The following is a 19861-nucleotide window of genomic DNA, read 5'->3' as shown; positions in this document are numbered from 1 at the left end:
TGCTGTTACGATACAGTATCGCCTGACTGATAGTGTCCATAGTGATTTCTAGAGGATCCTTCGCTTTCCAGAGGGAGCGCCCTGACGAGACCAGACAAAATCTATCGATACCAGTCCTTGGCACAAGTGGTTCGTTCAATGCATCAACAAATCTCCTGCTAGGCCTGCGTATACTACACAACACTGAGGACCAGAGCGACAAAAAGATGCATCTACACGACGTTGCGACCCTCGAGTCTAACATACTTGTAAGCTAAACCTGCTGTCCTTGTTCCGGCTTGCCTTTGGACTTTCGACCAAGGTGTAAGAGCAATGCAAAGAAAAGAGCAGCCTACGAAGCTGAGGACTTCGTTGACGCTCGTCGGTCCTAGAGTCTCGACTCGTTACCGGTTACCGGTTGAGTACGTAGTATCGACTCGAAGCGATATCGGTCAAAAAGGAATCATGGAACGCAACCCATGCTTGCGGGTCGTGGCCAGAATTTGGAACGAGTCTAAACTGAGTCGGCATTTCCCATGTATATACGCTACTGCGCTCGGGTGAATCGGCTGGATTGAATTCGAACGGCGAGTTTCTGGCATGTATGGTATAGTTTCTTTCCAGCTGCCCTGTTTACTAAGGCTTTCCCTCGAACCTAAAAACCTCTTCGATGTCCTGTATTTGACCCGTTATTATGGTTAGTATAGGAATGTCAGTAGCAAAAATGCACGCACAGCCCACCACGGTATATCCTTTCCACTACCAGTAGCACCTTCAACCAGACTCTCCTGCATTCCATCCGTCATTGCCCACCACCTCTGCGTCTCAGGATCCTCGGCAACTTTCTTCATGTCGGCCTCATAATCAGTCCCAGTGTACTTCATGTTGGCAATGAGGAGATGAAGCGGTGCATAATAATGGATGGAATAGTCGACGATATGAGCGCGTTCAAGCGCCGCAAGTACGCCAGGCCACACGGCGGCATGGCATTCTCTATATTCCGCTTCGGAAGATGGCTTCAACTGAATCGCCATTTTGATAAGCATGTGGGACGATGAAAAGCATGAACAAGACTTACTTTGATAATTTGACAGATGCGTTTTGGGGTCGACATGATACGAGGCGATTCTTAAAGTCTGAGTGAGATACTTGGTATCCTTCTGTATCGGACGGCCCGGAGAATCCACTGTTCGTCCTCATGACACTTCAAGTTGAACCGTTCTTCTCAGTAAGAACGGTCCAATATCAGCTGACTTTCCATTCTTACGAAGTATTTTGTACGATGCAGATATAGCCACCGTATACTACCAACAAGCCGCATCAAGCTCATTGTCATTGAACGTCAAAATTTTGCTGAAGACAATTATCCCTTCTGTGTCGTTATCGCACCGCAAGTTTGATACTCTTATCGACTAAACCTGCCGCTCTTGTTCCGGCTTACCCTCCGGCTTTCTACCAAGGCACCATCCCAAAAAGTGACCTATGTGCCCTATCGGTGGTCGCTGCTGGTGACAACTCCGAGGGTACCTGGATTGACTATCAATATTTGACTGAGGAAGGGATGTCAGCTCACCACGGTATGACCTTCGTGGTCAAAAAAGTCATCAAGAACATGTATCGCATATCTGATGTTTTCCTTTTCGAGTTGGATTTCGTCGGTGTGCAGTGGGCGAATTTCATCATAGCCTGTCCATGTGAGCTGTTTACTGAAAAAGTCCCTGCCATCACTTTCTACCAGATCACGAAGTTTCCTGCGACACTCGTCCCAGGTAGCGTCTCGTGGATGCAGCTGCACCAGTGCCATGATGTTCCTGTGAATGACACTCCGGTTATTGTTCATGCCATGTGTGGCCAAGATAGAACACGCAGTGAAAAGATTGTGTGGGTTATGGAGGTAGTCCATGTGCAGCTGAAGCATTGCTGCATCCACAGCTCCATCCGATCCGTGTTGCATGGCGAAAATTCCTGCAACATACTCGCTAACCATCGCAACCGAAGCTTCACGAAATGTATGGTTTCCAAGAAACTGCAGACATTGCTTTTCAAGGAACACAGTAAAAGCTAGCGGACTGCGCTTCGCAAGGAGATTGGTCAACACCCAACATGCAGTGTTAAATCGGTAGGAGGAATGCGGCGTATGGTCCCAATTTATTGTTATAAAATCAACCATTAACTGGAGACCACGCATAGAACAAGTAGAAGAAGTCGTTAGTCAAATGTGAATAAACGGAGATAGTTCTGTCGCATAGCTCTTTCCACGATGATGCAATATGGCTTGGATCCCGAGGGAAAAGGATATCGTCAAGCACCGTGATGACGGCAGTAGCTTCCTGGGATGAGAATGCTTGGTCACGGATCGACCCAACTACAGTGAATAACGACGGACGAATGATGGTATGAGACAGATCAGACTCGGGAAGAGAAAGTCTATGAAGTAAGAATTTGATGACCGCCGCCAGTACCTCTCAAAGATTGGGGCAACGATGTGTCATCCAAAGATGAATCTTTGATGAACACGGAAAGCATACGGAAAACATCGTCGTAGATTTCGTCAAGGAAATAGGGTAGCGCGTCGTTGAAATTAAGAACCATTGGGGAATTAAAGTCCTGCGTCATGCCCTTCTGTGATGCGTCAAACGAGTATAAGAAGGCCGCGCAAAGATTGAAGGGGAAACATATTGGCGGGATCATCAGTATCAGGATCCAGGGGATGAAACAAATCCTGTCCAGCACGATTCAGAAGGTGAAGCCAACAACGTGGCGGCAGCTTTGAAGGACGAGCGGGGGACATAATGTCCTCGAGAAATGCGCTCGGTAAGACACGTATACCTGTGTCTATAGACATTGTATTCATTGTATAGAAGCGCGGCAGTGAGCTCAAATGAATCAATGTCAAGGGTAACATCTGGGGAATTGCAGCCGATACCGCGAGGATGAAAACGAAGCAGGCGTTCGAGTTTAAGTTCCATGCCTGACACTGGTTCGCAAATATTGGCATCTTTCATCTGCAGGCAGTTTTCAAGCAAGGACACCTGCAAGGTATTCATTGCTCTACTTCCTCCCTGAAGTGCATGAAATCTTTCTTCTGATGACATCGGCAGGCCCCCATTAGACTGTATTACTATACTTTGGACAGCGGGATTGGAAGAGGCTGAGAAGAGCCAGTCCCGTGCTTCAGCCGCCAAGTTTGTTGACATCTGTTGCACAGACTTGGACTCTATCATCGTCAGCGACTGTGGGTTTCTTGCTTGTGCGTGTGGAAGATGACGGAACATGCTAACATTCCTTGTCTACACGCAAAAAGGAATGCCTTTTTGTTATCCCATGTCACTTGCGGGACGATACGGCGAAAAGAAACGTAGACAAGATCACAGAGAGGTGTGCGGTAGGGGCATTGAGGAAAGAGAATAGGAAGGATGGTCGCTGCTACATATGCCGCATAGACAACGGCTGTTGCTGTACCAATGATCCACGATAGAGCTTCCCGGAGTGGACGAAGGAAAATGACCAAGCCGATGAGAAATATAGCGAGAGCGAGATGCATAAGGACTGGGAGTAATCCTATGATGATTTGGACATGCCACTTCTGAAAGCCGGCATATCGGAATTGGCGAGTAAAACTACGGTCGCGCGGGGTCCCGGACGGCAGGATGACGTAGTGGTGAAGCCACTGTTTAACAAGTACAGCGACGAGTGCTGTTGTGAGGCTGAGGAACAAACTGACAAACCAGAGCCCGTTCACCCAAACGTCCGTAGTAGCAGGAACAAAGGCCGTGTTTGGGTTTAGTGGGGAAGAAGAAATAGCATCGACCGAGGAACCGTTGGCGATAGCACGCTGAACGAGGACCAATTCGAAAAGTAGAGACGCTGACATGGCAGTGTAGTCCGCCTGCAAATTCTGGTATGTCTGCGAAACAAAAGTCGTCACGACTGCCGAGAAAAGGCCTGCCTTTGACATTCTCAGCTGAAGAGAAGGAACACGGAAAATAAAGGGCTTACAAAAACGAGCAATACGTCGACATTGTCTCGCGACTCTTCGACCATGCTGGCATCGTGTATCTTTCTTTCATCTTCGTACGTTCTCCAAACTCTCGCATTCGGTGCTGTTTCTTCGTAGGGAGGATCCTCTGGGTACTTTTCTTCATAGTTGTACGCGTCGTCCCCTAACCAGCATCTCATGAGATACGGTGAGTCAAAAAAGACGCGTATTTGGCACCTTTATTAACGGTAAGATTCTGTCTTCTCATCGTGCCAAAAACTTTCTTTGCGCTGGCGTTCGGCAGGGCCGTGGTGAGGACGTCATGGCGCTTTTGTTCACTTTTATCTTCTTCTGCCTCTGGGTCATGCACTTGCTCCTCGCCTCCTTCGTTTCCTCCTTCTTTGGTCTCTGCATTGTCCTCACCGCCGTCAGTGGTTTGGCTCAAGCTCGAGGGATCGTCGATTTGGTTAATGGACATAGTGGTGTCCTGTCGAGGGGACGATGTTGAAAAAGAGATAGAAAGACAGGCGATTCCCAGGAGCGCCATACTAGATTCTTCTGTGATTGATTGGCGATTGAATGGACTCGGACGCCGCTGTGATGGAAAGCCAAAAAGGGAAATTACCTCCCACCGGTTGAATGCCATCGTTCTTTATTGGGACCTTGTGCCGGTACCACCAACACCATCGTGACCGACTTGGAAGGTAGGATCATTTTCCTCTCCGTAACAATTGCCGTGATCTGGTTTCTCTCTATGGGCTTTCCGCTGGGATGCAGTCTTCGTGGGTTGAGCTCAACGGTAGCCAGACCTTTCCAATGTCGAACGGGAAGAGAACACACCAGCTGCAGAACAAAGTGTGGAGCACGGACTTGACCAGACTGAGGATAGCCAGGAGATAGAGATAGAGGAGAGCGGAGAACAGGAGCAGGATGAAGACCCCGCTAGCCCCTTGCAAGATCCTACCAATGCAGCCAGCGCGAAGAAGGTTTTTCGGCCAGAGTTGGGCTCGTATGTCGTCATACCTAACCAGTCCGTGGGGCTGCTGATTGCCGATATCGAGCCCTGACGTGCCAATGACCGGCGCGTCGACGTGTCTCTCGGTTGCGACCAGTCACCTTGTGTCTGTCTCCAAGACTTATTTATTTGAGGCCGGAAGTTGTTTGTTTATTTCGAACTATCGCCACCTTTCACCGTCGCGTTCGTTTATTCCACTCAGCTCCCCCTTGCAATGGCTGCTGTGCCTCCATTTATCCATGGTCCGGGCATGACACCAGAGGTGTTCAAATGCCTCGAGGTCTGGTGGGCATCGAAATACAAAGACAGGCACAACGTATCTATCAATAATTTTGAGCGACTCAAAGTGCGACGCGTATTTCTTCTCAATGAATGGACTCTCACAGTTCTCTACAGGTCGCCTACGGTTTCCAGACGAACGGCCTGAGGTCTTGCCGAGCAAATAACGTGCGTCTTAACTCAGTGATCACCACTTTGCAGGCGGAAGCTAAACTGTTGAAGAAACAAAATGAACTTTTTGCAAGAGATTATTAACCAGGCAAAATGGACCGAACAGCAGACAAGATACGAGGTTCTAGCGTTGAAAAAAGATAAACAAGATCTCATGAAGCGATTGGCTGCAATGGAGAAGAAAACGGCGGGCCTATCAAAACAAGTATGTCTCGCTTCTCTACATCAGACGGTACACATTTAACGCAATTCCAAGATCGACACTTTCCGAGTCCAAGCGAAGGTCCTTGTGGCGCAAGCTCATCAGCGCCGACTCGAAATCGTGTCTGTGGCCTTCGGAGAAGCATCTTTCGTTGAAGAATCCTTCGTGCCGCCTCGTGTCGTGTTCAACGAACTTGCAGAAATAATTCCTACCCTCCCTTCTGTACGCGTTTAGTCGCGTCGTGTATTCGTATACTGACTTCATATCATTTAGGAATTCGCAGAGTCTGTAAGAACCTTCTTGAACTTACCTAGCAGCTAGACCCCTCCGTGTTTTTGCAGTATATTCTTTCTCCCATGCCCCCTCGATCTATGCCTCTGCACATCCCCAAGGTAGCTCAGGCAGGGTATCGGTTTCACCCTCTCGTTATGTTACCCAAAGGAACACCCGTAGAATTGGTCGTGGAGGCAGAATCTCATGAGGTATGTAGAGCTCAACTGAGTCTGATGCCTAACGTCTATTGATCTCTTTCTAGTGGCTATATCTGGGTCGATAGCTCAGTGCACCCTTCAACGGTGAGGAAATGAAGCTATCTCAATGGATCGAATTAGATGCTCGGGTACGCTTTGCTGGGATCGCAAACGCTGGTTTGCATACTGATAGACGAAACGTAGACTAAAAAAGCCTACTGCGTCACCATCAGTCAGATTCTGAAGGAACAAAACGATCAACAAGTCTCGTGTGCCGATATACACCGACAGTTGGATTCGGGGGGGGGGGTACCCTGCTCCTTATTATAGCTTGCAATGTGTTGGATACGACTTGGCGTTGCAAGACGCTTTCATCAAAGCGTCGTCTCCGCTTCGTAACCAATCATCGCCTATAGAGCACGATTCTCCCTCAACGGTTTCGAATCTTTCTTCGAAGAACATTGGGCTGTCCGCGAGAAGTACCGTGATACCAAAGCATTGCAGCCTGCACGCTCCTGTACCATCTGGGACCGTCGGCCCGTTCACGTCAAGGTGGGGTGTCAATCCAGATAACGCTGGACGAAGCCGTCCCACAGGGCGTCTTTCCCAGAAAAAGCGCTGCCGTCTGGATGATGAGGCGAGTGCGACGAAGAGGACGTGAGTAGATGATTCACCAGCCGCCGGCGGTCGATGAAGACAAACGTAGGTCCCCTCTTGAATAGGTTGGACTTTTCTTCCACTTTGTTCAACAAGAATGTCGTTGCCAAAGATGCCTTCTGATTGTAATGTAATCTCGTCATTGCAATATGTTTACTGTGTATTTTGGAGAGACTGTTTATGCTTGTGACCACCGACAAGAGGGGGAATATCGAGTTTCCTCGGAATGAAAAATGTGAATAAAAAGCTGTGTACAGAACCACCAAATCCTAAACTGGTAAGTCCTGGGCAGAAATGCAGCAGCACACCTACGTAGGAATCTAGGATTAATTTCAAAGGGATCGGTGCTATCACTGGTGTACTTACGGCGTTTGAACTTTGCTCTCCAGTGCCGTGATCTCGTTGCGGACACACATATACTCGGGCTTTCCGCTGGGATACAGTCTTCGTGGATGGGTGACCTCAATGGTGGCAAGACGCCTCCAAAGTCCTGTTCCCTTTCTGCCTCGTCATCAACGCCTACTCGCTGATAGCTAGAATTCAATGACCGACTCTCTCGACGCCCTGAACATGTGACAATTTGATCCCAACCAGTATCGGTTAGGCGCTGTGAACAGCTTTGTGCATCGTTCCAACATGTCGAACTTACAAGCCGGTGACACAGACACAAGCGCCGTCGAACAGAAGGAGAATGCACCGGTTGCAGAACAAAGTGGGGAGCACAGACTTGACCAGACTGAGAATGGCCAGGGGATACAGATCGAGGAGGGTGGAGGAGAACAGGAGCAGGATGAAGATCCCACCGTCCCCGTTCAGGATCCTCCGAATGCAGCCAGCGCGAAGAAGGTTTTCGGAATGAAGAGATCGAATACCACGGCTAGGAAAGGTGTGGAAATTTCTTCTTTTTCTGTTTCGTATCTCATGAAGTGCTGTAGGAAACGATCAGTACAACTATGAAGAGAAATACCCAGAGGATCCCATCTACGAAGAAACAGCACCGAATGCGAGGATTTGGAGAACGTACGAAGATGAAAGTAGGACTCACGACGCCAACATGGTCGAAGAATCTCGAGATAATGTCGACGTCTTGCTCGTCTTCGTGAGTCTTGTAGTTCCCTTGCTTTACTTCATTGCTGAACCATGTCCAAGGCGGGTCTTTTCTCGGCGGTCGTGACGACATTTGTAGCCCAGACATCGCAGAGTTTGCAGCCGGACTATGCCGCAATGTCGGCTTCTCTGCTCTACGAATCGGTCCTCGTTCAACGCGCTATTGCCAACGGTTCCCCGGTCGACACCATCACTCCTTCTTCCCTCAATCCCACCATTGCTTTTGTTCCCGCTACCACGGACGTTTGGGTGAACGGGCTCTGGTTCACAAGCCTGTTCCTAAGCCTGACGACTGCGCTCGTCGCCGTACTTGTTAAGCAGTGGCTGCATCACTATGTTGCCCTCCCTTCGGGAACGCCGCGCGATCGCAGTTTTACTCGCCAGTTCCGATATGTCGGGTTTCAAAAGTGGCATGTGCAGGTCGTCATAGGACTCCTCCCTGTTCTTATGCACCTCGCCCTCGCTATTTTTCTCAGCGGCTTGGTAGTTTTCCTCCATCCACTCCGGGCAGCTCTGTCATGGATTATTTGTGCAGGGACTGGCCTTGTCTCCATTGCGTATGCAGTGGTGACTATTCTTCCCATTCTATTCTCTCAATGTCCTTATCGTACACCTCTCTGCGATCTTGTCTATGTCTCTTTTTGTCGTATCGTCCCACGAGTGACATGGCACAACAAAGATCGATTCCTTTCTGTGTGTAGACCAGGGAGTTTTAGCGACATGCTTGACTATCTTCCCTATGTACAAGCAAGGAATCTACTGTCGCTGGCGGTGATGGAGTCCAGATCTGTGAAACAGATGTCAACAGACTTGGCGGCTGAAGCACTGGACTGGCTCTTGTCAGCCTCCTCTAATCCCACCGTCGAAAGTATAGTGATACAGTCCATTGGGGGGCTGCCGATAGCATCAGAAGAAAAGTTTCAGGCACGTGAAGGATATTTAATAGCGATGGAAACCTCGCACTACTCTTTGCTTAAACATTGCCTGCAGGCATTTGATGACGATGTTTACGAACTAGTGCCAGGTATGGAACTCAAACTCGAACGTCTGCTTCGTTCTTATCCTTCCGCTTTCTACCGCTATCACATTGTTTTCCACAATGTTTCATTCGAGCTCACTGCCGCGATCCTATCCAATGGCCATCACCTGTCCAAGGGAAACGGAGATATAGTCGACTGTCAGGCATTTCTCAAGGAAACTATTGCCCATGCTTTGAAGCTGCCGCCACGTTGTTGGTTGAACCTTATGAAATCAGCCAATGTCTTTCGTCCCCTGGATCCTGATAATGATGATCACGCCGATATGTTTCCAGCTCCATCTCTGCTCTGCCATCATCTTATATTCGTATGACGCATCAAATGAGGTCCGAACGCAGGACTTTAATTCTCCATTGGTTGTTGAATTCAAGGCCGCGTTTCCCTATTTTCTTCACAAAATCTATGACGATGTTCTCGACATATTTTCTGGATTTGTCAAGGATCCATCTTTGAGCGAGCCATCGTTGCCCCGATCTCTGCAAGCGTTTGTGGCAGCCATCAAATTCTTACTCCATAGACTTTCCCTCCCGGAGTCTGATACGTCTCGCACCACCATTTATCGGTCGTTAAACAAAGCTGTTTGGTGGATCTATCGCCAAACGTTCTCATCCCAGGAAGCTACTGCTGTCATAACAGTGCTTGAGGATATCCTTTTTTGTGTCATTTTGAGACAAGACTCAGATGACAACATATCATGTTGGGACCAGTTGTGCACAGGTACCATCTACGCCTATCAGTCTCTAGCTGAAATCTCTCCCTTTGCTTGTTCTTTGCGCAGGTCTTCGATCAATGGTTGATTCTTTGACAATACATTGGAACCATATATCGCTTTTCTTTGACTCCTACCGGTGGTCTGACACTGTATGTCAGATCTTGACCGATCTCCTTGCAAGGCGCATTCCGGTAGCTCTCACTATGTTCCTTGAAAGTCAATGTCTACCATTTCTTGGAAACCATATATTTCATCAAGCGTCAGTCCCAATGGTTAGGGAGTATATTGCAGGAATTTCCGCCATGAAACATGGATCGGTTGGAGCTGTGGACGAAGCAACATTTCAGCTGCACATGGACTATATTCATAACCCACACAATCTTTTCACCGCGTGCTCTATCTTGGCTACACATGGCTTCGAGGATATAGACCGCCGGGCTTCCATTTACAGGGACATCACGACACTAGTGCAGCTACGTCAACAGGACGCTGCCTGGGACGAGTGTCGCAGGAAACTTCGTACTCTGGTACAAAGTGATAAGGGGGAGTTTTTCAGTACACAGCGCATACGGGATGATGATGATTATAAATTTCGCCCTCTGCAGACTGACGAAATTCAAATTGAAAAAGAAAACATCAGATACGCGATACATGTTCTTGACGACTTTTTTGATTGTGGAGCACATACCATGGTAAGCTGGTATCTCTTCCTTACTCATATATTGACAGTCGATCCAGGAGCTCTCTGAGTTGTCGCCGACAGGGTGCATAGGTCACTTTTTGGGAAGGTGCATTGGTCGAAAGCGGGAGGGCAAGCCGGAACAAGAGCAGCATGTTTAGTTGATAAGAATATTGAACTTGTTGTGCGATACTTTTAGCGAAAATTTGACGTTTAATGATGACGAGCTTGGTGTGAAGGCTTGTTGGTGAATACTGTCTTCCGACGGGGGCACATGTTCCATAATGATTCAATTACATTAGAACCACTAAATCACTCCGTGAGTCGACGATAGTCGGTAGATTACGAAATTTGCATGATACGACTGGCTACAATGAGATAGATTCGTAGAGACGATGCCAGGGGTCTGCCGGACGATAGACTTTCATGCTCCTTCTAATGACACCTCGATGACGGGCTTGGCTGCCTTTTTCGACTTTTCAGCCTTGGGTTTTTCAAGTTGCGCACTCGGACATGTACCCGCCAAACTAAGCGTGCATTCTCCACATTTTGGGCGGACGGGTAAACAAACCATCTTGTATATGGGTGTTTCAGCATTTATCTGGAAAAGGAACGGAAACTTACCTGCCCAAAGCCAACAAGTAGATGGTTGATCTCGGGGTGGAGCTCTGTCGGAAGCCACGATTGAAGATTTAGCCTACAAACGAGCTGTTAATGACTATGCAAATGAGCTGCGAGGACAAAATGAACCGTGTCTCTTCTGGGTTTTTCGTCGGAGGCTTATGCCACCCTAGACGGTTCGTTATTCGATGGACATGTACGTCAACACCGATACCATGGTTACTAGGCAGACATTCTAGTTTCAGCCTCTTGGGAACGGAAGAAAAATAGATAAATACAGATTCCACGCTATTTGAAGCGCTAGAAAGGCCATCTTGGGACCAACTCCCGGTAGAGAGCATAGTTCATCAACCGTTTTCGGGACGTCTGAATCAAACTCGTCTCGGAGCTTTATTGCTGTCTGTTTCACATATCTGAGCAGCGATAAGCAGATATCAGTGCGAGGGATCAAGGACAAGACGTACTGTGTTTTCCGTCTCCAAAATCCGACCTTGGCAATTGCTTCTGAAATACAGCTATCTTCCGCGTCGATGATACCTTGCACGGATATACTTCCGCCTAGTGCAGCACGCAGCTGTTTGACTGCAGCATCGGTGAACTTCATCCTTCGTTTGTGATGAAAGCATGAGCGACACAAGAGTAGCAAACCGTTGATTCTAGCCATTACTCAGCACACGTACTGGTAGGATTGGGAGGCAGTCTTACCTGAGGCTCCTTTTCCCCCAATTGTGCGCTATCACTTCCCATGCTATCCACTGGGGCCACAATATTGGACCGCATGTCCTTTATCGCATCGTAAGCATCCCTCCATTTTTCTGGGGCTGGATGGGGCGTCGCTAATGACTGCGGTATTGGTTTGAGCTTCTTCGGCGACGACCTTTTCACTTTTGAGCGCTTGGGTGTGCATACATTTGCGTATTCCTCGATGTCCTGTACGGTGTCTTCTAGTTTGACGCGTTTTGGCCGTCGAGGAGATTCCTGGTCACTGCTTGACTGCAGGTTCGACTCTTCCTCTAGCTTTACAAGTGTTACCGACGTGTTGTAAGGGCCTAACGTGTTCGACAAGCCTTGCTGAGTGTCGTAGAGTTCTTTTTAAGCCAGACATGAGTATTCAAGTGAAGAAACTGGAAGAGCGCGATTGGCGGCTGTCTGAGACACGTGAAAGTCATGCGCGAAACAAAAGTCGCGTCCTCTGCTAACATTTGTAAAGAAAAGTGATGTCTGCTGTATGTACTCTATATACGGCGTTCATTAAAGTGATTATTGTTATAACATTCATATCCCCAAAGCCTCTTTCCAGTCTTGTACATTTCTGCCACACTTCACACCAATCTTTATGCCTAGCACTGCAAGCGAAGGCGGGTCAGCCATCGCGCACGCCTCAATATTTTCTGTAGATATGTCAGCATGCGACAAAATAGTTGCACTACCATGAACTCACCCATTTCCAGTCTATTTACTTCCTGATATTCAGGCTCACAGTATGGATTCTCCTCGAGCTTTCCTAAGGAACCTGACTTTGTTGCCTCAAGATCTCACTCTTGACACAGAGCCCAACTTCCCCGTATCCCAGAAGACGTGCAAATAAGGCCATCGAGAGCTTTACCTTATCATCTATAGCGTGTCATCTTCAGCAAATCTTCGCGGTATTCTTCAAAACGCGTAACCAAGGTATGGAAGCTTGTTGGGAAACAATCGGGATCAGCTTTGCCCTGGACTTTACCACCTTGCGAATTCGAGATGGGTATGTGGGAAGCATGGTATGGAATGCCCGATATATTTACTGCCCCATCCTCTGTATAGTGTTGATTTTTAGTATCCTGACCGTGAGTAGCTTCACTTCGCTGCACCGACGGCTTCCCTGCTTGACAGGACTACGTTGAGAGATGGCGTTATGGGAACTCTTTTCAGAGTATGTCGCATCCTTTTGTTGATCTCAGATGATAGGGTGGGCATTGGCCTGCTGAGCGTAGCACTCAGTTTTCAGGACATTGGACATGCCACTTTTGAAAGCCGGCATACCAGAATTGGCGAGTAAAACTATGGTCGCGCGGTGCCCCGGATGGCAGGACGACGAAGTGCAGCTGGTGCTTAACGAGTACAGCGACGAGTGCTGTCGTGAGACTGAGGAACAGACTGACAAATCAGAGCCCGTTCACCCAAACATCCGTGGCAACGGGAGCGAAGACAGTGTTGGGTTCAGTGGGGAAGAAGAAATGGCTTCGACCGAGGAACCATTGGTGATAGCATGCTGAACAACGACCAGTTCGAAAAGGAGAGATGCTGACATGGCAGTGTAGTTAGCCTGTAGGTTCTGGTATGTCTGCGCAACAAAGGTCGTCACAACTGCCGAGAAAAGGCCCGTCTTCGACATTTTCAGATGGAGAGAAGAGACACATCGAAAGTAAAGGGCTTACAAAAACGAGTAATAGATCGACGCTATCCAAGCAATACATCAACATTATCTCGCAACTCTTCGCACCGGACTTTGAGCTAAGAAAAGTCGCCGCGGCTATCTTGTTGATACCTGTTATAATTACAAGATAGTTGATCTATTTCGATCCTCTTCTCGCTCCACCACTATCTCAACAATATATCTTATATTTTGCTTGTATTCTGCGTGCGTCTCCTCGGAATTAGTCAATATTTCTGCCGCGATGGGCCTTTGGCTGCTGCTTGCCACGTCATGGCATCGACTTCGAGCTCTCTGGGCCCAACAGTCAAGTGCACCTCCGACTTGAACCCCAACCACTACCTCGCGCAGCTTGCGATATCAGAGACCATGCCGACTGGTCCTTCAACTGCTCTTGTCTGGTGCCCATGCGCAAATTGCAAGCGCCGTAACTTGAAACAAGATTCCCAAACTGCCGACAATCATAGGAAAGCTGAGCTTGAGAAAGCAAGACAAGAAGGCTTTCACCAGAGAAGACGAGGGAAGGTGTTGAAGAAGTCATTCTGGAGGTGAGTATCAGAGTATCTCTCGTCTGCAGGACCCGTTTCTAACTCTATCGATAATCAGTACACGTCTGACATCGTCACTGAGCAAAGGACAAGCATCGCAGCTTCAAGCAAGTCCTACCAGTCACCTAGAAGCACAGGTCAATGCGTGGGTCACTGAAGCCGACATGCTGGATTCATTTGGCGACTATGACCCTCACCAGTTCGGTGAATTCGATAGTTCGGAGTCTGAGGCTTATGAGGACAGTTTTGGAGACGACAAAGAGGGCGCTACCTCTAGTTCTGATGAAGATGGCGACTCTGGTAGTGATGAAGGAGAAAACATTGCTGACGATCCACATTTCAAATCAAGCACGACGCTATTCGATTCTTCACAACCCGGTAATGCCTTTGTCAGTGAAGACGATTTCGACTTTTGTGAACTGCCATGGGCATTCGATGACCATCCCTCCATACGACATGCATACATACGTGTATTTTCGGCCGCTGCTTTCGACAACATTACTCACAAGACCGCCGCTTCAATGCTACAAGGTTATCATATCCACTTCTTGAGTCTGCACAGCGTCAATTGCAGGCTTCCCACCCTGAAGAATCATTCGCCGGGCTTGACAGATTTGCACAGACACTTGCTACTGTCGAGAAACGACTTGGAGTATCGACAGGAGGGTTTATCACCTATTTATTCTGTTGCAGGTCGTGTTGGGACGTCCATTACCCTTCAGAACTGCCGAAACTTTTATCTCCAGCATGCAGCAATCCCTACTGTGACGGCATACTCTATACAGTGAAGCGGCTGTCAGGTGGTGCTGAAAAGCGAACACCGGTACTGACCGTTCCCTTCGTACCTCCATCCAGAGCAATCCGACGAATGTGTCTACAACCTGGGAAGGTCCAGCAATGGCAACACTGGAGAGGCCCAGATGATACATCACGACGACAACCTCCGACGGATGTGCCGTGTGACAATCTGATCCCAAGCATTACCTGTCGGCTGCCATGAGGCACCTTTGCTTGCATCGTTCCAACATGTCGAACTTACAAGGCGATGGCTCATCGAAACCAAGCGCTGTCAAACGGGAAGAGAACACACCAGGCTGCAGAACAAGGTGGGGAGCGCAGACTTGATACGACTGAGAATGGCCAGGAGATAGAGATCGAGGAGGGTGGAGGAGAACTGGTGCAGGATGAAGACCCCACCCCCCCCGTGCAGGATCCTCCAAATGCAGCCAGCGCGAAGAAGGTTTTTGGGACAATGAAGAGATCGAATCCTACGGTTAGGAAAGGTGTGGAGATTTCTTCTTTTTCTGTTTCTTATCTCATGAAGTGCTGTAGGAAACGATCCATACAACTATGAAGAGAAATACCCCGAGGATCCCATCTATGAAGAAACAGCACCGAATGCGAGGGTTTGGAGAACGTACGAAGATGAAAGCAGGAATCACGATGCCAACATGGTCGAAGAATCTCGAGATAATGTCGATGTATTGCTCGTCTTCGTGAGTCCTGTCGTGCCTTCTTTACTTCCTTGCTGAGCCATGTCCAAGGCGGGTCTCTTCTCAGCGGTTGTGACGACATTTGTGGCCCAGACATCGCAGAGTTTGCAGCCAGACTACGCCGCCATGTCGGCGTCTCTACTCTATGAATCGGTCCTTGTCCAACGCGCTATTGCCAACGGTTCCCCGGTCGATGCCATCGTCCCTTCTTCCCTCAACCCCACCATTGCTTTTGTTCCCGCTACCACGGACGTCTGGGTGAATGGGCTCTGGTTCACAAGCCTGTTCCTAAGCCTGACGACTGCACTCGTCGCCGTACTTGTTAAGCAGTGGCTGCACCACTATGTTGCCCTCCCTTCTGGCACACCGCGCGATCGCAGTTTTACTCGCCAGTTCCGATATGCCGGCTTTCAAAAGTGGCATGTACAGGTTATCGTAGGACTTCTCCCTGTCCTGATGCACCTCGCTCTCGCCATTTTTCTCAGCGGTTTGGTGATTTTCCTCCATCCACTCCGGGCAGCTCTGTCATGGATCATTTGTGCAGGGACCACCCTTGTGTACGCTGCATATGCGGTGGCAACCATTCTTCCCATTCTATTCCCTCAATGCCCTTATCGTACACCTCTCTGCGATCTTGTCTATGTCACTTTTTGCCGTATCGTCCCACAAGTGACATGGGATGACAAAGCACGATTCTTTTCTGCATGTAGAGCAGGGAGTTTTAGCGACATGCTTGACTATCTTCCCCATGTACAAGCAAGAAATCTACTGTCGCTAACGATGATAGAGTCCGAGTCTGTGGAACAGATGTCAACAAACTTGGCGGCTGAAGCATTGGATTGGCTCTTCGCCGTCTCCTCCAATCGCACCGTCCAAAGCATAGTTGTACAGTCTATTGGGGGGCTGCCGATGGCGTCAGCAGAAAAGTTTCAAGTATGTCAGGGAGATAATGGAGTGGTGTATGCCTTGGAGTGGTCTTTGCTTAGACAATGCCTACAGGCAATTGGTGACGATATTTACGAACCAGTGCCGGGCATGGAACTCAAATTTGAACGCCTCCTTCGTTTTCATTCTCACTTCTACCGCATACATCGGAGTCACATTGTTGTCCCCAATACTTCATATGAGCTCACTGCCGCGATCCTATCCCATGGCCATGACCTATCCAAGGGAAACGGAGATAAAGTCGACCGTCAGGCATTTCTCAAGGAAACTATTGCCCATGCTTTGAAGCTGCCGCCACGTTGTTGGTTGAACCTTATGAAATCAGCCGATGTCTTTGAACCCCTGTCTCTTGTTCATGATAATTACACCGATATGTTTCCACTCTACCTCTGCTCTGTCATCTTTGACTCGTACAATGCATCAAAGAAAGCCCTAACACAGGACTTTAATTCTCCATTGGCTGTTGAATTCAAGGACGCGTTTCCCTATTTTCTTGACAAAATCTATGATGATGTTCTCCGCATATTTTCTGCATTTGTCAAGGATCCACCTTCGAGCGAGTCATCGTTGTCCCCAATCTCTGAGAGTGTTTGTGGCAGCCATCAAATTCTTACTCCATAGACTGTCCCTCCCCGAGTCTGATACGTCTCATATTTATGACTCGTTAAGCGACGCTGTTCGGTGGATCTCTGGCCAAACGTTCTCATCCCAGGAAGCTACTGCTGTCATAACCGTGCTTGAGGATATCCTTGTTTGTGTTATTTGGAGACAACTCTCAGATGACAACATATTATGGTACGACACGTTGTGCAAAGATATCATCCGCGCCTATCATTCTCCAGCTAACATCTCTCCCTCTGCTTGTTCTTTGCGCGGTCTTCGATCAATAGTTGATTTCATGACAATACAATGGGACTGTATAACATCTGTCGGCCGCCAGTCTGACTGCGGATGCAGGGTGTTGACCAGTCTCCTCGCAGGGCGCATTCCGGTTGCTTTTACTGTGTTCCTTGAAAGTCAATGTCTACCATTTCTTGGAAACCATATATTTCATGAAGCATCAGTCCCAATGGTTAGGGAGTACGTTGCAGGAATATCCGCCATGAAACATGGATCGGTTGGAGCTGTGAAAGAAGCAACATTTCAGCTGCACATGAACCATCTCCATAACCCACGCAATCTTTTCACTGCGTGCTCTATCTTGGCTACACATGGTTTCGAGGATATAGACCGGGCTTCCGTTTACAGGGACATCACGACACTAGTGCAGCTCCGTTCACAAGATGCTGCCTGGGACGAGTGTCGCAGGAAACTTCGTGATCTAGTACAAAGCGATGAGGGAGACTTTTTCAGCAGTCAGCGTGTGTGGCGACCAATGCTTTCAGACTTTGGCCCACTGTGGACCGATGAAATTCAAGTCGAAAAAGAAAATATCAGATATGCGATACATGTTCTTGATGACTTTTTTGACCGCAGAGCACGTATCATGGTAAGCTGGTATCTCTTCCTTGGTCAAATACTGACAGTCAATCCAGGGGCTGCCTGAGTTGTCGCCAGCACGGTGCATAGGTCACTTTTTGGGAAAGTGTCTTGGTCGAAAGCGGGATGGCAAGCCGGAACAAGAGCAGCAGGTTTAGTTGATAAGAATATTAAACTTGTAGTGCGATACTTTAGCGAAAATTTGACATTCAATGATGACAAGCTTGGTGCGAAGGCTTGTTGGTGAATACTGTCTTTCAACGGGAGCACGTTCCACAATGATCCAATTACATTAGAACCAAATCACTCCGTGTGTCAACGATAAGTACGATGTGTAGATTACGAGATTTGCATACGATTGACTACGATGAGATAGACCCGTAGAGATGATGCCAGGGGTCTGCCGGACGATAGACTTTCATGCTCCTTCTAATGACACCTCGACGACGGGTCTGGCCGCCTTTTTCGACTTTTCAGCCTTGGGTTTTTGCGCACTTGGACATGTACCCGCCAAACTAAGCGTGCATTCTCCACATTTTGGGCGGACGGGTAAACAAACCATCTTGTACATAGAGGTTTCAGCATTTATCCGGGAACAGATCGGGTACTTACCTGCCCAAAGCCAACAAGTAGATGGTTGATCTCGGGGTGGAGCTCCGTCGGAAGCCACGATTGAAGATTTAGCCTACAAACGAGCTGTTAATGACTATGCAAATGAGCTGCAGAGGACAAAATGAACCGTGTCTCCTCTGGGTTTTTCGTCGGAGGCTTATGCCACCCTAGACGGTTCGTTATTCGATGGACATGTACGTCAACACCGATACCATGGTTACTAGGCAGACATTCTAGTTTCAGCCTCTTGTGAACGGAATAAAAACAAATACAGATTCCACGCTATTTGAAGCGCTAGAAAGGCCATCTTGGGACCAACTCCCGGTAGAGAACATAGTTCATCAACGGTTTTCGGGACGTCTGAATCAAACTCATCTCGGAGCCTTATTGCTGTCTGTTTGAGGTATCTGAGCGGAATGAATGACTATCAATGTGTGAGGTCAAGGACAAGACGTACTGTGTTTTCCGTCTCCAAAATCCGACCTTGGCAATTGCTTCTGAAATACAGCTATCTTCCGCGTCGATGATACCTTGCACGGATATACTTCCACCTAGTACAGCACGCAGCTGTTTGACTGCAGCATCGGTAACTTCATCCTTCGTTTGTGATGAAAGCATGAGCGACACAAGAGTAGCAAACCGTTGATTCTAGCCATTACTCAGTATGCGTACTGCAGAATTGCAATCGGGAGGCGTCTCACCTGTGGTTCCGTTTCCTTCAACTGTGCACTATCGCATCCCATGCTATCCACTGGGGCCACGATATTGGACCGCATGTCCTTTATCGCATCGTAAGCATCCCTCCATCTTTCTGGCGCTGGATGGGGCGTCGCCAACGACTGCGGTATTGCCTTGGGCTTTTTCGGCGACAACGACGGTGACATTTTTGCCTTTGAGCGCTTGGGTGTGGATACATTCGCGGACTCCTCGATGTCCTGCACGGAGTCTTCGAGTTTGACGCGTTTCGGCCGTCGGGGAGATTCTTGGTCACTGCTCGACTGCAGGTTCGACTCTTCCTCTAGCTTTACAAGGGTTACCGACGTATTGTAAAGGCTTGCGTGTTCGACGAGCCTTGCTGATTGACGTAGAGTTCTTTTTAAGCCAGACATGAGTATTCAAGCGAAGAAATCAGAAGAGGGTGATTGGCGGCTGTCTGAGACACGTGGCGAAACAAAAATCGCGTCCTGTTACTAATATTTGTGAAGAGAATTGGTGTCTGCTGTATGTACTCTACATACGGCGTTCAATGTTCATCGAATTCGTGATCATTGTTATAACATCCATATCCCAAAAGCCTCTTTCCAGTCTCGTACATTTCTGCCACACTTCACACCAATCTTTATACCTAGCGCCCACGCCTTAATATTTTCTGTAGAAATATCAGTATGCGACAAAATAGTTACACTACCGCGAACCCACCCATCAGTCTAACCACTTCCTGATATTCAGGCCCATAATATGGA

The 19861-nt window shown here is 48.3% G+C and overlaps 13 protein-coding genes across 13 annotated transcripts; 7 read left to right on the top strand and 6 right to left on the bottom strand.

Annotated features, from left to right (window-relative positions):
- Window positions 1-440: 440 nt before the first annotated feature.
- Window positions 441-1282, bottom strand: EV420DRAFT_367050 (rhamnose mutarotase). The gene is made up of 3 exons (XM_060481862.1): window positions 1058-1282; window positions 714-1001; window positions 441-654 (listed from the first exon to the last, which is right to left on the bottom strand). The coding sequence occupies exons 1-3, from the start codon at window positions 1091-1093 to the stop codon at window positions 616-618; spliced, it is 363 nt and encodes a 120-aa protein (XP_060330870.1). The 5' UTR covers window positions 1094-1282; the 3' UTR covers window positions 441-615.
- A 149-nt stretch (window positions 1283-1431) lies between these two features.
- Window positions 1432-2571, bottom strand: EV420DRAFT_1642932 (uncharacterized protein; the record flags this gene model as incomplete). Its single annotated transcript, XM_060477429.1, has 4 exons — window positions 1432-1506; window positions 1553-2152; window positions 2208-2406; window positions 2462-2571. 4 exons carry the CDS (start codon window positions 2569-2571, stop codon window positions 1432-1434), a joined length of 984 nt encoding a protein of 327 aa, XP_060330869.1.
- A 634-nt stretch (window positions 2572-3205) lies between these two features.
- Window positions 3206-4158, bottom strand: EV420DRAFT_1270391 (uncharacterized protein; the record flags this gene model as incomplete). The annotated part of the gene is made up of 2 exons (XM_060467568.1): window positions 3206-3928; window positions 3979-4158. 2 exons carry the CDS (start codon window positions 4156-4158, stop codon window positions 3206-3208), a joined length of 903 nt encoding a protein of 300 aa, XP_060330868.1.
- Window positions 4159-4712: 554 nt separating this feature from the next.
- EV420DRAFT_1642930 (uncharacterized protein) lies at window positions 4713-5025 on the top strand (the record flags this gene model as incomplete). Its single annotated transcript, XM_060477428.1, has 2 exons — window positions 4713-4740; window positions 4766-5025. 2 exons carry the CDS (start codon window positions 4713-4715, stop codon window positions 5023-5025), a joined length of 288 nt encoding a protein of 95 aa, XP_060330867.1.
- A 456-nt stretch (window positions 5026-5481) lies between these two features.
- On the top strand, window positions 5482-6756 carry EV420DRAFT_1642929 (uncharacterized protein; the record flags this gene model as incomplete). The annotated part of the gene is made up of 7 exons (XM_060477427.1): window positions 5482-5628; window positions 5680-5847; window positions 5899-5913; window positions 5967-6107; window positions 6182-6244; window positions 6300-6364; window positions 6426-6756. 7 exons carry the CDS (start codon window positions 5482-5484, stop codon window positions 6754-6756), a joined length of 930 nt encoding a protein of 309 aa, XP_060330866.1.
- Window positions 6757-7701: 945 nt separating this feature from the next.
- On the top strand, window positions 7702-8363 carry EV420DRAFT_1217016 (uncharacterized protein; the record flags this gene model as incomplete). The annotated part of the gene is made up of 2 exons (XM_060466421.1): window positions 7702-7851; window positions 7902-8363. Coding segments are annotated over 2 exons (612 nt in total), but the record flags the coding sequence as incomplete, so codon positions are not given.
- Window positions 8364-8677: 314 nt separating this feature from the next.
- On the top strand, window positions 8678-9473 carry EV420DRAFT_1543328 (uncharacterized protein; the record flags this gene model as incomplete). Its single annotated transcript, XM_060473200.1, has 1 exon — window positions 8678-9473. A coding segment is annotated over exon 1 (232 nt), but the record flags the coding sequence as incomplete, so codon positions are not given.
- A 437-nt stretch (window positions 9474-9910) lies between these two features.
- EV420DRAFT_1642927 (uncharacterized protein) lies at window positions 9911-10448 on the top strand (the record flags this gene model as incomplete). The annotated part of the gene is made up of 2 exons (XM_060477426.1): window positions 9911-10300; window positions 10338-10448. 2 exons carry the CDS (start codon window positions 9911-9913, stop codon window positions 10446-10448), a joined length of 501 nt encoding a protein of 166 aa, XP_060330863.1.
- A 263-nt stretch (window positions 10449-10711) lies between these two features.
- On the bottom strand, window positions 10712-12502 carry EV420DRAFT_1642926 (DNA glycosylase; the record flags this gene model as incomplete). The annotated part of the gene is made up of 10 exons (XM_060477425.1): window positions 10712-10861; window positions 10912-10984; window positions 11038-11130; window positions 11187-11321; window positions 11373-11513; window positions 11557-11564; window positions 11614-11996; window positions 12237-12299; window positions 12350-12412; window positions 12448-12502. The coding sequence occupies 10 exons, from the start codon at window positions 12500-12502 to the stop codon at window positions 10712-10714; spliced, it is 1164 nt and encodes a 387-aa protein (XP_060330862.1).
- Window positions 12503-13035: 533 nt separating this feature from the next.
- Window positions 13036-13342, bottom strand: EV420DRAFT_1543320 (uncharacterized protein). The gene has a single exon (XM_060473199.1). The coding sequence runs from the start codon at window positions 13280-13282 to the stop codon at window positions 13064-13066; it is 219 nt and encodes a 72-aa protein (XP_060330861.1). The 5' UTR covers window positions 13283-13342; the 3' UTR covers window positions 13036-13063.
- A 960-nt stretch (window positions 13343-14302) lies between these two features.
- EV420DRAFT_1543317 (uncharacterized protein) lies at window positions 14303-14961 on the top strand (the record flags this gene model as incomplete). The annotated part of the gene is made up of 1 exon (XM_060473198.1): window positions 14303-14961. A coding segment is annotated over one exon (447 nt), but the record flags the coding sequence as incomplete, so codon positions are not given.
- Window positions 14962-15215: 254 nt separating this feature from the next.
- On the top strand, window positions 15216-15875 carry EV420DRAFT_1223814 (uncharacterized protein; the record flags this gene model as incomplete). The annotated part of the gene is made up of 2 exons (XM_060466489.1): window positions 15216-15365; window positions 15414-15875. Coding segments are annotated over 2 exons (612 nt in total), but the record flags the coding sequence as incomplete, so codon positions are not given.
- A 2150-nt stretch (window positions 15876-18025) lies between these two features.
- Window positions 18026-19507, bottom strand: EV420DRAFT_1680990 (DNA glycosylase; the record flags this gene model as incomplete). Its single annotated transcript, XM_060479213.1, has 6 exons — window positions 18026-18348; window positions 18399-18471; window positions 18526-18618; window positions 18671-18805; window positions 18856-19046; window positions 19100-19507. The coding sequence occupies 6 exons, from the start codon at window positions 19505-19507 to the stop codon at window positions 18205-18207; spliced, it is 1044 nt and encodes a 347-aa protein (XP_060330858.1). The 3' UTR covers window positions 18026-18204.
- Between the last annotated feature and the right edge of the window lie 354 nt (window positions 19508-19861).

This window comes from Desarmillaria tabescens, assembly GCF_030435595.1.
Source record: "Desarmillaria tabescens strain CCBAS 213 chromosome Unknown EV420scaffold_17, whole genome shotgun sequence".
NCBI classification, from domain to species: domain Eukaryota; kingdom Fungi; phylum Basidiomycota; class Agaricomycetes; order Agaricales; family Physalacriaceae; genus Desarmillaria; species Desarmillaria tabescens.
Note: the sequence above shows the minus strand (reverse complement) of the source record. Positions and strands in the feature narration are given on the sequence as shown.

What these genes read in the sequence shown, in the direction of transcription:
- EV420DRAFT_367050 (XM_060481862.1), bottom strand. Translation starts at nt 1,093, where the DNA reads ATGTCGACCCCAAAACGCATCTGTCAAATTATCAAA. An exon ending in GCATCTGTCAAATTATCAAA is followed by an intron (nt 1,002 to 1,057) that starts GTAAGTCTTGTT and finishes ATGGCGATTCAG; the next exon opens with TTGAAGCCATCTTCCGAAGC. An exon ending in AGGATATACCGTGGTGGGCT is followed by an intron (nt 655 to 713) that starts GTGCGTGCATTT and finishes GGTCAAATACAG; the next exon opens with GACATCGAAGAGGTTTTTAG.
- EV420DRAFT_1543320 (XM_060473199.1), bottom strand. Translation starts at nt 13,282, where the DNA reads ATGTCGAAGACGGGCCTTTTCTCGGCAGTTGTGACGACCTTTGTTGCG.